The sequence below is a fragment of the Platichthys flesus genome, chromosome 14 (genome assembly GCF_949316205.1).
Source record: "Platichthys flesus chromosome 14, fPlaFle2.1, whole genome shotgun sequence".
Lineage (NCBI taxonomy): Eukaryota > Metazoa > Chordata > Actinopteri > Pleuronectiformes > Pleuronectidae > Platichthys > Platichthys flesus.
Genome location: NC_084958.1, coordinates 5842485 through 5860400, shown reverse-complemented (window position 1 = coordinate 5860400; position 17916 = coordinate 5842485). Strand labels below are relative to the sequence as shown.

The window sequence follows — 17916 nt, the reverse complement described above, 5'->3', positions numbered from 1 at the left end:
CTGTCCCTCTCTCTGTCTCTCTCTCTCTCTCTCTCTCTCTCTCTCTCTATCTCTCTCTCTCTCTCTATGCTTCGCTGATCTCTGTCTTTCTAACGCACCCCACCTTCCAATGTTGCCTTGTTTTCCTCTGCCTCCCGGAGGATTTCGTTAGCGACTTGATGCTCTTGATAATGTTGCAGCCTAAAACAACAGCTCCAGACAGCAGTGCTCTTACTTGAACAGCCACCTTGACATTTTCTCATTGGACAGCTCCCCCTCTTCTAAACCCACCAAATGCCAACCGGAGACTACAGGGCACAATTAGACCACTTTGCACTGGAGGGGGTGCACACACACATACACACACGCATGCACACCAACTCTGCTCCGCATGCAGCCCACCACTGTCCTACAGCCATTTATTTTACTCTACTAATTGCTGTAATGGGGTTTTCAAGGGCCAGCCTGTTCCTGTAAGCTAGTGGCAGCACACTAACTCTCTATCTGTCTTCTCCCTGTCTCCATTAATAGGCTCAACAACGGAGCTGAATCTGTACTAATACAATCAGTTGACAAGCTCTTGATGCTCATTAAGACATAGTTAATTGCTGTCCCTTTTACTTAATTGCTTATCAAACTATGATTACTCTCTCTCACACACACACACACACATTACACTTGTCAGTGGAGCAGTTAATACCTACATTTAAAATGTAGATTTACTTGAATGAATGAATTTTACTTTTTACTTATTTAATTCAAACAGAATCAATATTAAAACAACTTTTTATTTACTGTGCTAAAATTGTGTTTTTTAAACTTCGCCCTTTGGACAAAGACAACAAGATTTTCAGTTAATTGTGCTATGAGAAAAAATGTATTATTTAAAAAATGACTTAAATCTAGAGTGTCCGCCCCATGTAGCGAGGCTGTATTTCTCCTGAAGTGACGGTATGTTCTGTTACAACCTGCTCCTTTGCAACATGTCCTCCCCTCTCTCTCTCCTTCTTTCACACCTAACTATCTTATTATAAAGGGTATAACACCTAAAAAACTGAAAAATAAAAAGACATGAAAACTCCTGTCACACGAGAGTAAATATCAGGATAAAACAAGCTCTGGTGCGATTCACCTGTAAACGGATCCAGTCCAAAATTTGAATAAAGAAATGACGAGAGGGTTTTGCATGCAGACTGGATTTGGTGTGAGTTGAGAGTTGGTTTTGTTGGAGGCATTCAGAGAGATGGGAAGAGGACAAGTCAGGAGAAAGCAAATCAAAAACAAGTTTTTAGATCTTGTGGATAATGGCTGAAGGCTGTTATACTTGCTGTGATGTCATGGGTTCAAATTTCCAGTCCAGCTGCATCTGGGTAAGCGATGGCGGTGCTGTTTTTTACACTTTGCTTCTCCTTGGTTACTTTTTTTGCACATGCATGTGCCGCCAACAGCAATATTACAAATTAGACACAATTACAATATTTAAATGAAAATTCCCATTCAATGTAATGTAAGATGAAGGCTTTCAGGAATGTGGCAAAGTGCTTTAATTAAATATAGCTTTTATTGCCGTCTTTGGGGCTTGTTAGTGAACTAGTGGAGCTGTAACGTGATGGCTTCCTGGGGACATATCAAGTGAAATCAATTATATTCATGTAGCCCAAAATCACAAATTTCCCACAAAGGCTTCATAGTAAGTGCATCATATGATATCATATCATATGCTCGGCTCTTCTTTCTCTGAAGCTAGTGTGTGGAAAACTCAGTTCAGTGGCTCAATTCCTCAGGTGAAAGTTCATGAAAGTCTCGCTGCAGCTTATTGCCTCCATGAGCAAACCCACATTACTGTGGTGATTTTAATGAAAACATGACCAGGCTGAACTGAAAGCTGTTGTATATGCTTTCAAATATTCAGTCTGCTCACATCAGAGAGGCTCTGATCTGTTTAAGATGCCACTGCTCTGTGTAGATTAGGTTTGTATGTGTGTTAGTGTGTAGGTGTTAGGTTTACATTTAGTATTTTAGAATGAACACCAAGGCAGAACACAAGCCGTAGAGGCTGAAAAAGGTTTAAAGTGTAACTTCACACCCAACCCAGAGCCTCACTCCACCCACCCACTGCATAAATTTGAAAAAAATACTCAAAACTGGGCAGGTGGCTGAGGAGGCGGATCGCGGGAGAGGGGTGCATGTGAGGTGGGGGTGTAGGTGAGAGTGGCTGTCAGTTATGTCCTCAGGTCATAAAAAAAATGGAGAGCAGCCAGAGCGACACAAAGGCCCCTTTGCCACAAAACCTTTTTCCTCCAGAAACTTTGGCTCCAGCTCCAGTAATGCACGAAGCCGGAGCTCTTGGTGAGGCAAGTGTGCAAGTGGTTGGGTTCTCTGAGTGGTAGTGTTAGTCATAAGGCCAGTTCAATCGAACGTTGGAATAAGTTGTAAAGTTTTGTAATTGCCGTGAATTTTTTTTTCACAAAATGTCCAACAAATTGAGGACAGCAAACTGCCATCCCTTGTATTAATGTCCTTTACCCAGGTGGGTGTGCGAGGGTTTCTCCCTGAGAGAATATTTGTTGCCAGAGCTAACGCTATGCTACTGGAAAAAGACCTAATATACAATAGTTCCCCAGTCCTATAATGAACCTGCACCCTACTTTTATTAGATGGTTTTAACTTCAATATAAATGTCATGATGTCCCAAATTGTTGACTTTATATCAGCATTGGCCTTATTGGCCTTGCAAGGTCCAAGATGGTTTAAATAACTGAGTGGAATTTTCAATGTACAGTGCGACGCCTGTTTTCCCTGTGCAAATGACCATTACATTACATGTCATTTGGCTGATGCTTTTTTTGTCCAAAGCGACTTACAATTAGTACACTCAACATTTATGAGGGGCCATTCAGGGGTTCAGTATCTTGCCAAAGACACTTCGGCATGCAGATGGGGAAGAGTGGAGTTTGAACTGGCAACCTTCTTGTTGGAGAACGAGCACTCTACCCCCTAGGCCACACCACCCAGCCTCAAAGAATTCTGAAACTCACGAGCCATGATCAACCTATAAAAGGCCACTTTTAATACATCGGTGAGAAATGTGCTATTAAAACCAGTAGGATATGTTTCACCAAAGTAAAGTCATATAATTAAGTATGTAACTCAAAAAACTGTGAATTGTGCAGTACGTACGTTAAAGGTTAATTTTTGTCTGACTAACTAGTTTAGTAGATATTCTGGTTCTTGATGAAGGACCAGAAGGTAAAATCAGGGCATGGAGGGACAGGGCTGATTTCCAGGGTTCCAGCATAGATCGGTTGGACAGAAGGACATGCAGGTTTTGTTTGGATTGAGGCTTCGGGCTGAGCAGACAGGCGAGACAAAGCTGGATACGGTGACAGGCAAGAAAGTGATCCCGGAGCTCTGCTGGAAAAGGGGAATTACAGAAGAGCCATACACTGACACACTGAAGGGACGAAACAAATCTCAGGGAATTGACACGAGGGGAAACACCAGAGTGCAACAGGAGGGCACCGTCCATCAACCCTTCAACAGTACACATGTGGATATGGTGTGCAAGTGTGTGCAGGCATGTGTGTGTTTGTATGGAGACATGAGTCTACTGTTTTCAGTGTGTGTGTGAGTCTGCTGCCCTTCCATCTTCTGTCTCGTCTGTTCCCGCCCCCTATTCTCCGAAAACCTGTTGTTGCTTTTCAATGATGGTCGGTGGGAGAATGAAAGAGGAGTTTTTCGGGGGGGGGGGGGGCGTGCAGATGGTCTGGCCACAGAGAAAGAGAGAGAGAGAGAGAGGCAACGAGTGACTGGCGAGCACCGGGCTTTTTTGGCAAGGTCGACCAGTGGGAGGGCCCATTGTGATGCAACGTTGCATAAATAATGCCTAGGGGCTTCTAAATGCTTAGTTGCCATGGGGACCTTTGTGCCTCAGTGAACACAGTGTGTGTGTGTGTGTGTGTGTGTGTGTCTTTCAAGGCCCCTGAGGAGGGACGGAGCAAAAGACATAGACTGGGACACAGTGAGGGGGGGGCTGAATTGCAGTCAGCTCAAGTGACACTTGTAGTGTGTCTCTCCCTCTCCCTCTCCCTCTCTCTCTCTCTCGCTCTTTACTCACTGTGTCCTGACCCAGGACAGACGAGTGTTGGGATGAGGGAGAGAGAGAGAAGGAGTTCTGATGCTTTTGACCAGAGGGGAGTAAAGAAAGGCGGGCTACCTTGTGATTTTGTCTCTGTCTGTGAAGTATGGTCCATGTGAAGGTATGTGTGCTCCCTTTTTCCCTTTTCTAATTTAATCTGAGAACTTTTTTACATCAGAGTACTGCACCAGCACACATTCCACCATGGTCTGTGCTTCCTTCTCTACAGTAACAGGTGCCTGCCTGTCAGCCCCTGAATTGGAGGGAGATGGAGGGGCGGGGGGTGGGTTCGCTTTTGTCTGGCTGTTTTCGAGGAGCCTTCCAACCATCCAATCCTCCCAATCCAGCCAGTTAGTCAGCCTGCTCACCCTCTCAGCCATGCTCTCAGTTTTAACAATATATAGAAAGGAGCTTTTCATCTTTGCCTTCATCTTCTGCGGTGATGCTGCCTCAAAGTAGTTGGTTTTTCCTCGGTTTTGCTCTCTTTCTTCAGCTGATGAGGGTTTACTGATTGCAAAAAGTCAGATCCCACGGGGAAAAGCATGCGTTTTTCTTGCATGCAGCGCCATGTGAGATGGAAATAGAGATGTGGCTTCTTAGCAAAGTTGCTGATTTATGTTGGCATCAAAGGATGTTTTACGTTTTTTTTTCAAATCAGACTAAAAGTAATGAGATCTTAGACTCTGAAATCATCCATGTGCCTTTGATAACTGACTTCATTCTATAAGTTAAGATGTAATATTTTTGTTCAACTGGAAAATGACATTACACTATAGGGCAGTAAACAAAGCCAACTCAGCACAGGTGGTTGTTTTATTATTTCCGTAGAGCAGTGAATGTTATTGTCTGCAGGGCGTTGTAAGCACGTTCACGTACCATCATTATGAAGTTGAAGCTAAAAAAAGTGTGATATATATTTTTACAGCAGAACGTATATAACAACTGGCACCAGCACAATGCGCTGAACTGCTCTGTATATCCACTATATGACACAGCAGTTAATCATCTATTTGTGTGGAAGGTGTGTGTTCTCACGTTAAGATGTGTACACAATTAATACAATGCATTCAGGCTCATCTATGCCTCTTTGCATGCGTGTGTGTAAATAGTTACCACTTAAGAGAAGAGTGTGTATAATTACAGTGAAATTTGCAACTTGATTTCTTAACTTATTACATTAATGATGCATTATAATCAAAATTGTATCATTATGGTGGAAAGCCTGGATATGCCTCAGGCATCATCAGCGTTTAAGCTCCCACAGACCAGCACTCTGCTCTCCGTCAGTACTCCTATAGGCAGAAAATTGTGTAGTTACTATAAATAGCACTCATAGTTTTAAGTGGGGAATTTTATGATGTTTTAAGGGTATTTCAAATCTTCAAACCGTTTTAAAGGCCTTGTCTGAGTAAACAGAGCAGTCCGACTTTGAATTCAGTCTTAATGACATGCATGTGATGTAGCTCTGTCTGGCTGAAAACGGCACGAGGCTTCAGTGTTGGTTTGGCAACAGGCCATTTGTCTTGCACGGCTATTGTTTGAGCAAAATATGCTTCACTAGCACTGGGTTTATCAAAGTGCTGTATTTCTCTCATTAGAAAGAGAGCTGAAGAAGTTCAAACGATCGGTTTTATTGTCTGTAAACTAGAAAAAACTGTCAGAAAACAGTTTATGATATAAATCATAGTTTTAGAACTGCTCCAGTGTGTGAGCAATTTATCTTCTTCACTAATTTGAAACAATCTACAATCCAATTGGAGTAAATTATCTTTTGCACAAATTGGTGAAATCAGTTATGTTTAATCAGCCTCAATCATTTCAGCAGCAGAAACAAATATTATTTTCAGCTGTAGGTTGGTGTATTGTGTATTTGGTTATGACATAATTAACATCATAAATTAATCATAAAAAAGATCATGCATACTCATGTTTACACGTGTATGTGTAAATATTTTTCACAACAAAAAACTCAAATTTTAAGTATCACAAGGAATGTTTTTACTCTGCCGAGGAGGAAAAGTCCTTGTGTTGAACAAATGAAAGTACAAAACTAAAGGTTTCGAAATTATGTTCGAAACCTTCGGAATGTTCAAGAACACATTTTACCTGATCATTCAAAGAAACATGGTAGCAGACTTAAAGCGTCAGTGGGCCTTTTTCACACTCGGCTTCAAGCAGCTCTTATGTGTGTCTTGATGTAATTGTCATTTTCTCATCCCACGTTGTTTAAATAGCAAATAAACTTGCACCCCCGGTGTTTCGGTCTTTTCCTTTATGCCTGTAGAGAAGCATTCTCCATTATACCTGTAGCAATCCAGCAAAGTTTAAAGACACATGGCTTTAAAGGGGAATAGGGTGTGGCACTCAGATTGGTTTATTGTATGTTACAGCTAAAACCCTAATTAACAAGCAGTACTAATTAACAACCTTACATCTTTTTCCCCTGTCAAACTTGTAAAAGTGACTTTAAACAGGGCCTGAAGGCCCGTGCACCTTGTGCTTCAGACCATGTCATAAAGTTGTGAAAATAGATTTTCAGAACTGCAACAATTATGTAACCATCCACAATCAAAACACAAATAACCATAGATGCCATATTCTCATCATGTTTTCTTGTTTGAGGTTTGATTGGAGCTCTGTCATCTCATGCCCTCTGCTGCAGTGACTTAAAGGCACTAGACTTGAAAATTATTGCTGCAGCTGTTTATCTCCAGGAACACATTGTCAATAACACATAACGCTAGTTGATGGAAGGGCACATTTATTTGCGAAAACAAAGCATGTGAGGCCCAACATTCAAAATGGTTTCATTTGTAAATGTACTGAACTTTGATTCCATCAATAGTGACACAAGTGGCTCTTGATACATTAACTGACAGCATTCAAGGTTTTATTCTCCCTATTCTGAACTGCAATTTCTTCCCCAATGAAGCACTGTATTGTCCAGAGATGACCATATGTTATATATTAAGCAGTTCTCAATCAGCCAATCAAAATTTTGGAAATGAATTGTTGTATTTAAAGATTATATGCAGCATATTTAATCAGAGTCGTCCAGTAGATTGGTGAAAGCGTTACTGAAGGAGGCGCAATGCTGCAGCTTCAGATCGGGTCTTTAACTTGGGTAATGAGGCTGACAGCAGTCTTTCCTCCCATTTGTATCTACAGCCACATGTTAACAGCAGGATGCAAAGTGTATAGATGATTTGTCAGGCAACCATTAGACTAATACTCTCTGTTTCTCTCTCTATCTCTGTTCCTCTTTCTCTCCAGGAGTTGCAGTTTGAACGTCTGACCAGGGAGCTGGAAGCCGAACGACAGATTGTTGCCAGTCAGCTGGAGAGATGCAAGCTTGGCTCTGAGACTGGAAGCATGACAAGCATCAGGTGTGTGTGTGTGTGTGTGTGTGTGTGGGTGTGTGTCTTTGTCCCTCGCACCCGTCTGATCCTCTTCTGTACGCTCGGCCTGTGTATGTGTCAGCTGTTCTCATGCAGGTGACTGGCTGTACAGCTGATACACTTCTTGGCTCTTATCCAGATTTCATCTCCGTGGATCAGTTCAGGAACAGCTTTGTTTTGCTTTTTTTGAAGTCAGTGGGCGCAGAGCTACTGAATTCTTCAGGTGCAGTGGATCGTGTTCCCTCTCCCTCTACTGTAACTACACACTAACTACAGTAGTTACTCTGCAGTGCTGCCTATACATATAGTTATATTGTTGTTTTCTTATTCATTTACACAATGAACAAAGTGGAAGCGATAGATTAATCTGGGAGCTCTTGCTTTTCTTCTGCCTGCGTGGGCAGAGTTGTAGCGTGATCCATTGTTATCAGTTTATGTCTCATTGCTCAGAGTTGTGTTTGAAATCCATGAGTTAGTTTGAGGATACTTAGACGCTGTGATGCAGTTAAGGACTGCGTGTTTAAATGTGCACTGGGTAGTTTACTATGTCTATCACCAATTATCAATAAATTAACTAATTAATAAAAGATTTATCCTAGAGCTACCTAGATAGTCGGCCTATGGTATTTTAAAGCAGCACAAGTTGTTAACAACCTAAAACACAAGCCATACATATCATTCCTGTATTTAGTTGTTAAAGTTGCATTTCAATACACAGTAACCTGATTTGTTGGTATTCAAAACAGTTTATACTATTTATATTTATTCATGCTTTTAATTCTTCAGAAATGTGCAGTCTACTTGTATGTTTTTAAAAAATTTATAAGATAATACCTGAGTTGTTCAGTCCAATTTCATTTAGAAAAAGTACAATAAAGACTAATAATGCGTCAGAAACTCCATCCTGAAGCTATTAACTGCACATTAAGTACTCACACATTTTTAAACACAGAGGTGCATGAGGAATGGATCCTTTTCCGACGGAAGGATTTAAATCTTGATGTCACCTCTGATTTTAGAGGTAATTGAGATTTGATGCGAGCATGTGACTGAACTAACAATCAAACAATGTAATCGCCTGTCAGAGACAGGTCTTACATACAAACAGACCTTGACCCTCTTTCAGGCTAACATATGAACCAAAGCGAGAAATAGTAGCATGTCTGACAAATCCTCATCTTTACTAACATAATATGCTTTACATCATCCATTAAAAGCTGTTATTGTTTCTCACAAAGAATCCAACATGTGCAGCTGTTGCAGAACTCCATTATCCTCCTCAGGGCCTTCAGCTTTTTGCAAAGAGAGGAAGTAAACTGTACCCAATGTGAAGAGACTGTCACATTATCTGCTGTTGATTGAGTTTGGACCCGAGCCTCGTCTCTGCTCCGAGCCCAAAGAGCACTTTCTATACATTCCATGCCAGTCCCTGTGTGAAGACAGCACTCCTGACACATTCGCGGTAATGCACTTAGTCTGTCTCTAAGGACAATGTAACGCGATTAAATCCTCTGTCTCCCTCTCATACACACACAAAAATAGAGCCACGCACAATCCATCACCTTTTGAGCAAGTGGGGATTCCATCCATCTCAAACTAATTACTCATGTGCCTGCATTGTAATTCTCATTTCAGCGGGGTGGACCAACAAAGAGAGGGAAGATGGTCTAAAACCGATTCATTCACAAGTCTAATTAACCGCTGTATGCAGTTAGCTCTTAAGCGCTGTCGCGTGGCTTCATGAGGGCTCACATTTAAAACAGCCGCATCATGGGAGATGGTAGAGGTGAAGAGTCCAAAAAAACACATCTTCCACTCCATCACCCATCTGCACACAGATGGAATAAAAGCTGCCATCTTGCTAACTCGATTAGACAGGTTTATAATTTAGTGAGGAGCAGAGTGACTTGTGGATTACACTGCCTTCTTTTGCTTTTAGTCCACTATGTGGGATTTAGGGTTATTACCAAATGGATAAATGCCTTGGCAAAACACAAATGAGTCCAGAAAAGCAATATGTCGCAGGTTTGTAGTTGAATTCAACGCTGTTTTTCATTGTGAACAAAAGGGCCAAAGATTTTCGTTTGGTAGCATTCATGGTGAGGCATATTGTACACAGTATTTAAGCTAGGAAGTAAAATGTAATATATTTATGTTGGCTGGGTTTTATATTAATGCTGTTTGCTACCGTCTCTCATCCGAAAGTTGAGAAGAAGCTATGTGTACTAATTTGCTTATCGTTTTTACAATCTAGATTAGCAATATCATGATTATTAAAGTTCATTAGAAAGCACATTAAGTATATTTTGAAGGATGATTCCGATTAAATACAGTTAAGGGAGTTAAGATGGATCAGTAATATCATATAGAGGTAGAATCTGGATCTGCTACACTAGGTCGGAAGCTTCATTAGTGTTTCCCCTTCATAGAAATAGGCTTATTGTCTGTCCCCAAGGAGCAGCTCTAGTTTCCATGGCCAGACAAACCACAGGTTCATAGAGTGAGGCTCAGTAGATATAATATGACCAACGGGGCTAGGACCAGGGACAATACAATAGCTGTGTGTTGCTTTCAGACACCCTGGCAGATGGTTGCGCTAGATGGATACAATAGAGACTGAGTTGTGTGTCTGTGCTCAGGGTGACTTTTCATGAGCTTGTCCTGTGTTAACTTCAAGGTTGGAAAGATGAAACATCACATGAAATCAGTTTATACTGAAAACACAGTTTTGTGTTATAAGAAGGTACTCCCTAGAAAATATTCAATCTGTGAATCATCAGTTCATTTTGTGGTTTTGGGTTGAGTCCTTCTCTGTTTATCAAGGTACCGGAAACAATGATATTGTGTCCCCAGAAAAGTTCATAGCAGTGAAAAGTTGAATTATGAATGAGTGTTGAGTGCTGCTGTTTAGCTGTTGGGGCGCTGGGAGTTCAGAAACCTGCTCCTGCTGTGTTGTGGAAGATAAAGAGTTTCAGAGGTGCTAATGAGTTCTTCAGCTCTGCCTTTGTTTCCTGTATAAATCAGTCAACACAGGTCACATTGTCTGCCGTGGCACATGCAGCTGCTTTGTTGCATCAAAAAGCACAAATCCAGTGCATGCGTTGCTTTGTTACTCAAACTGAGAGAATAATGTGTCTAAGGATAAAAAGTGTATCACCTCTGACATGGTACACACAGATACAGTGTTTAGCTCTGGTGGAACTGTGGTTCCCTGTTCCACCCTGTTGGCCGAGGAAGAGCCTCCTCCCTGTGGCGGGCTATTTGTCTGCCTCTTTTGGCTGTGCTTATTTGTGACATTTGTGTGGTAATCAAATGCATGGCTGCATAAATGTCTGGCTGCTGAGTGGTGCGTGTGTATCTGCATGTGTCCATAAGAATTGGCTGTATACACAGCACCAGGCGAGACCCACCGCAACACGTCTGGCGGGAAAATGCGACCCGTCTTGCGAGCCCAGCAAGGGCCCATTACCCTGAAGCTGTCGGGGCGCTCGGCTGCCAGCTTTTAGCTTGTGTTCCCTCAGCACACATTCACTAACAGAGACGTCTGCAGAGAGGGGGCAGCTTTACTAGTTACCTGTTAACTTGATTCTTTTGAGAATTAAATGAAGATTTAATGTGGGTTCACCCAGTAAATATTGTATAAGAGGTATGACAATCCCTTCCTTTTTCAATATTTTAATACAAATTTTAAAGCATCAACAAAACAAATAGCCTTATTAGCTTCAAATTATAATCCCAAAATATCATCAGGATGAATAAAGATCTCTGCTACGGCATACAAATTCAACATGAGGAATTGTTCACATGGGCTGAAGACAGCTGTAGCTAATAAGGAAACATAGAGTGCATATCTTCCATACTATGTCCGCACTGTCATGGTTGCTTTTGAAAATAGGTCAATTACTTAACGGACAAATTCATGTTGCACCCTTTATGTTTAGCCACTGGTGTTTTCAGATGACATCCCACAGGCAGGATCAGTGTCAGAATCTGGAGGCTGCACTTTGTTGCGTGTGCACAGAATTCTGAGCCGGATCTTTTTAGGCATCGGAGAAAACAGAGGGAGGGAAAGAGGAGGATTGCCAGAGAGAAAATGGAGGGAAAGAGAGAAGTAAGAAGAAAGCAATGCAGAGCTTTGCCACGAATGAGAATCATAGTTTAGTGACACTATGTGCAGTAATTATACCGAGGTCATCTTCTTTAGACAGCCTGACGTTTAATGGATTATTGTGGAATGTTGGGAAATTAAAAACTACTTACGGATAGTGGAATAATGTCTTGGTTTATTGAGTACAATCAGGAAGTCCCCTATGAATAATAAAACCTTTAAAATGTTGTTATTAACACGGTCTATTTATTTATTAGTCTATTGAATCTTGGAGACCACAGGCCCTCTTAAACAAGTCAATAAACATATATAGCATTATTTTAGCCACTCGATACTTCAATATCTGAAACCCATTCATCCATGCTTCTAACATGATTATGCATTACTTCTTTAAGGGGTCTTAGTGATAACAAACAGAGTTTTATAGGTAAACTATACTTTTTACGTACTACCTAAAACTTTAAATGACCCTCTAGTTATCAAATTGTAAATTAAACAGCAAGAAGGTTCGGATGGGGTCTTTCTTTATGGAGTTTACATGCTCCCTCCGTGTCTGTGTGGGTTTTCTCTGCTTCCTCCCAAGGTCCAAAAACAAGCAGATTGTAATCTATCTTTGGGAGCTATGAGCTGCTGGCTTTCTGCAGATATCAGGCCAAAGTCCAGTGTAAGACACAAAGAACAGGAGCAGATATAAGTGTGCAGATCTTTCTACTCTAACTGTTCTCACGTTGACCATGAAATTTGAGAAGGGGGTTGTTATTCGTTGGAGCAGTTCAAGATGTTTTAATGTTCTTGCAAAGATGTAATATACAATAAGTCTGACACACGTCTTCAGTTCATCCAAGTTGAGTGAGTAGTATTACATCAATATTGAATGTGCTGAGTTAACACATAGGGCCCAAATCTTAACCGTTCAGAAGTAATTGGACATTTGTCTGATAAATGTTTCTTTGGCAGCTACGCATCGTGTCGGTTTTAGTTCAAACACAAAACAGATACCACATGGCTCCAAGACAGACTGAGGTGGAGATGTCTGTCAATATGAGGAGTTCATGTGAATAGGCAGACTAACTGTGAGATCGAAGAGCACGAGTGTTGTGGTTTAGCAGAAAATAATTTTCATCAGGATAAAAAAAAACTTGTTATTTCTGCACAGCAAGTCGAGAACACTGTGAGGAAGTAGGCGGATATTTAATTCATTACTTGCCCATCTATTTGCCCATCAAAGTAAAGCATAACCTAAGACAGTGGACTCCATTAGTAGGCTAGCACATAATCAGCAAAGAAGCACATAAGCATTGCAAACTCCATTTACAATAACCTAACCTCAATGTTTCTCCAATCATACATGACAGTTTTATTATCAGGTATGACATCTTCATGTGGGGCACCAGTTCTGTTAATCTGTCTGAATAGATTGGATAATGAGCAGTAAACAACTCAGTGTCTTTGTAGTGAAGACGACAAGTGTCTTCTTCAACCTCAGCCAGGGTGGTCTTTTATTGTAATAACGCTTACGCAGCCAACAATAGTCATGGTAGCAATCAAGATAACTATGTTGCCATGCTACACATTTTATGCACAAATAACAGAAGCTGTACTGCAGCAGGGTATTGTTATTATTTATGCCTTTTATCACTTAGAGTTAGGCATCATTTGCTGCTACATTGTGGTGTCCTCTCGTTGGCATCCGTATTTCGCAGTCTGTTTGAACACAACAAAAAAATCATTCCAATTCCGTCACATATGCGAAGCTGAGAAAGAAACCCGGGGGAGGAGCTCGGAGGAGAAAGGAGGACAGAGGGTTGAAAAGAGGACAGAGAAGGAAACGGGGAGTCGACATGGATGCACGGTGGGGGCGGGTGGAGCGAGGCTAGGCAAGATGAGGCAAAACGGGGAGTATGGGTGCAGGCAGTCTGATGTTAAGCCCTTTTAACCTGCAGCCCCGAAAACACACACAAACACACACTGACTGAGCATGAGTCACTCGCAGAGCCAGACACTCTTAATAGACCTAATATATTCAACCGTCACAGATAGATCCATTCTGTCACACACGGCTGTGTGTAAATGTGTGTGTGTGGCTCCCAGTGTTTGTACGGTCATCTGCGACAATATTATTGATCTGCTAGCTTCACAGACACAGGGCTATCACAGTTAAGCTCCAATCAGAACCTTCTTAGTGGAAAAACATACACACACACACACATACACACACAATGTGCACACAGATTAAATACACAAACACACAGATACATATTCATCCTAACCTGAAAGAAGCCTGTTCTGAAGCACACACCCTTGAAATTGTACTCTGGAAAACCAAGAAAAATGCAGTTATTATGTTTTTGGACATGTAGATTATAGTTGCTTTGATCAATATTCTAAATTTAAACATATATACAGTAATTAGCTTGTGCAGATAAAATGCATCATTAAAGTTGACATTTTTGCTTGTGAGTTCTTAAAAAACGGTATTGTCTTGTTCGGACTTGGTGAAATTTCAGACGTATATGAGTTGGTCACATCAACAAATGGTTATTTCGAAAAAAATGTCAAGGCCAAAAACAATAAGAAAAATCGAATATGAGTCAAAAAGACTGAAAACAGATTTACCTGGTGACCATTTAAAATGCAAGTGTTGTATTTTTGAATGGTACTTTTGGTATTTAATGGATGAAAAAAACGTCACTTTATATCTTGAATTGATGAACACCAGCGTCTCAGTTAGATGTTAAGACTGCTTGTCATGCATATAACTGCAGCCTTGTCCTCATTCAGTATCCAGTAAATCCAAACCCTTTAAATATATAACTTTGATTTAACTGGACCTTATTGAATCCGATTCCGATCATACACTCCCTCACAAAGTCTGAATATTTAGAATTAAACCTGGCAACATGGTTTTACAATACAAAACAGGCCACCTGCCAATTCAAGCTGCTTCATCCACACATGGGCAAATAAGAAAATCAAACACCGTTCTGAGATAAACTGCTGATAGCGAAACATGATTAACGTAATTCCTTAAATACAGTTTGACAGTTTGAAAATGAAGCACACCTGGGAGTCAGCTGCAGCAGCACAGTGGGACCTAAGATAGATCGTCGGCCATTTTGACTACAAAGTGATGTTTCCCTTAATTTAGCTCTGGGTGTCTGCCATCCAGTAAAGTGGCTTGGCTGGAACCGATCGATGCTGATAAGGAGACCTGGCACATGGCTCCTGATAGTGTGTGTGTACAGTAGACGTGTGTTTGTGTGTTTGTGTGTTTGTGTTTTTGTGTGTGTGTGTGTGTTTATGTGTGTGTGTGCGAGCAAGCACGCAACAGGCCAGTTCCGAAGCCGGCAAATTGATTTGACATCTAGCTAGAGAGTAGATGGCCATAGCTTTGGCTTGTCAATCGGAAGTTTAAGAAAAAAACAAAAAACGGTTCATTGCTGCTGAAGCCCTGACAGTTGAGCTAAACACTGTGTTTTGGCACCGGGGCCATGTCACGTATCAGCTCTCAGGGAGAACTTGTCCAGGCAGCGGCATTTGGGACATGAAATCCCTGTAGAAAGATTGAAGCAAAGTGTGCAGAGGCCTGGGAAACATTTGCCTCCCTTGAAGAATTGCTTTTTGCTCCTAAAACCAGCAGATGAGAGAGTGTGTCAGCATGTGTTACATGACTGACTTGTAACAGAGTCAAAGTAGCCCGTCTATTACAAGACAAAACTGTAACTTCTGCAGGAAAGAAAATACTCCTGTCTCGGTGATAAATGTCCTCTGAGCTGTTATCCCAAAGGAAAGTTTTGTCTATTGACAATCACGCTTATTTATAGCTCATGACAGGCTCAGTTTTTCGGCCCTTGATAAGTGAGAAAGAAAGAGTGGAGATGTGGAGAGAGCGTTTGTGCAGTGCTCGCCTGAAAAAGACGACTGATCTCTGAGACTCTTTGTAGTACGGTTGCATTCGAAGGAAGGCTTCAAAGCTCATACATCATCATGAAAGAAATGTATCACAGCCAATCATTTGTGACATCATGTTTGTCAAGAGATATTTTTATCCACATCGCTTTCGGAGAAATCCTGACTGATTGGCGTTGCTGGAGAGTTTGGGCACATGGATTATTCATCTGCCAAGAGAAATACACACGTGGATACCTCCTAGGGATGTGATCTCTCTCTCGAGGTAATTCACAGAGCGGATCTGGAAAGACTGGCCGGTGTCACACAGAGAACCAACATGTCCTCCTCATCACTTCTCATTTAACTTCTGGCCCAGAGTCAAAATGGCCGCCTCCCACACTGGCAGTCTAGGAAGTCAATCTGACCAATTTACCGGGTCACAGGAGACTTCTGGTGTTCTCTCTCTCTCTCTTTCTCTCTCTCTATCTCAAAGCATTTGTATGGAGCATGTGGACGGGGTAACAGAGATGGCGAGCTGCGTCTCATCCTGCTGCGCTTTAATCACTCGCTTCAAAGGGTCTAGTGTTTTTCTCTCTCTCTCTAGATGGCAAGTGGAGGAAAATGAGGCTCTACGCCACATCGCCTGAATTCCTGTACATCAGACCCAGACGAGACCGATATCTCCCTTCACCTTCGCTGTACCTGCTCCAGTCTGGCAGCTCATGCTGAGCTTTTTTATTAAAAAACGGGCAGAATTTCACCAACAAAATATTATCGGCTGCAGCCAGACATGGAGCTCCGCATTCAGTCAGTGATATTCTCTTTGGAGATTGTAATCTGCTGCAGCACTGCTGCCAATCAGAATTATTAATTTGCATTTGCAACTGCACAAAGTTGCAAATGCTTCCTACTGTTGCTTCCTACTGCTTCTCTCTTACCTTCGTGAAGATGTAATCTGTGTGTGTTCTAATAGACAAGCTCATCATGTACACGGAATCTGACTTGATGGCATTGGTGTTAACACACACACATGCGACGCAGACATCTCACCCCATATGTGTTCTCCTCTGAGTTGTAAGTTTTTCCACAACCCTTTTACTTTAAGTCATCTCTGAACATTTCCAAGTTTTTTCCACTAGTTTAAATTGTGAAATAGATGAGTATATAGGAAAGTGGACATTATTTGGAGATTTAAGACCATTCAAAAATCTGTCACTTTGCTCTTAGTAATTAAAACCACTTGTCAAACATTTATTGACCAGTGTCTTGGCTGTACAAGGGGGACTGTCACTGCAAAAAAAATCCCCACTGCTGCAATGTCATGAATTCAAAATTATGCACTAAAATGATTGAGCAAGTTTTGGCAACTGTAGACTCAATTCAATCAAAGAGGGATGGAGAGTGTGCAGGAAAAGAAAAAGACATAGAAAGGAGAGAAAGGTAGATTTGGTTAACATTACCAGAACATAATTCTGACCTCTGGCATTCTTCGTGACGTGCTTGCACTGGCCGGCGAAATGTTTACACATGTGCCGAGAACTGCATGCTCAATTTGGGTCAGCAGCGCAGACTCCAGCTTGCACAGAGGCTAAAGTCTTGCATTGTAGAATTTCCTACCATCTCATTACAGTATCTTGCCATGCATTATGCTCTATGTGGCCCTTCCCTGAGTCATAATGTTCAACAGTCTCCCGAGGCTGTTGACATTTTCAACCCAATGAATTCTCTCCTCTCTTGAGATATGAGATACTGCCGAGGTAGATAGTACCTGAACAAAGCAGCAACAGTTTGCTATTGTTCCAGTACAATGTGTAATTAGGTAAAAGTCAGGTGACCGGGGCAAGATAAAGCACGTAGTCACTGGGATTCTATGTCTTCCAACTCAGACTGTAATTAAGGATCCACAATGGCCTTTCTGTGATGTTCCTGGACCATGTCCCCTGACTGGATGATGGGCTGTCTGACTGCCACCTACTGTGCAGTGGCAGGAAATTCACACTGAAGTCCCATTTCATTAACAGCAGCATCTGCGGACTCAGTTTGTATCTTTATTACTTTATTATTGTAGCATGATGGCCTGTGTTTCTTTCTATTCTCTCAGTATTACCACGTTAAAGATCTCAATGCTCTCACTCATTAACCTTCCAAGTGCCGTACAATGTTCTCGTTTAATATCACATGCTCTACATGGACTCATTTATGTCTCCCAGCTGGTAAATCAGCATTCTCATATTAAGAGACCCAGTAAGTCTCATGGAACTACTGGCCTTCTCTGCTCCATAAGTGTTCCAGCAGTGAAGTTGCTGCTGTTCACCTACTCTTATTCCATCATGTAGCGAATAGAGTGGGTTGAAGCTTTAAGTGGCTATCATGGTTATTCTTATAAAGTGAATGTTTGATTA

General features: G+C 41.5%; 1 protein-coding gene across 1 annotated transcript in view; it reads left to right on the top strand.

Annotated features, from left to right (window-relative positions):
- The window catches only part of ctnnd2b (catenin (cadherin-associated protein), delta 2b), a 122346-nt gene that overhangs the window by 10037 nt on the left and 94393 nt on the right, over positions 1-17916 (top strand). The window contains exon 2 of the mRNA XM_062405185.1: positions 7391-7503. Within this exon, the coding sequence (XP_062261169.1) occupies positions 7391-7503 (113 nt within the window). The remainder of the gene's footprint in view (positions 1-7390; positions 7504-17916) is intronic.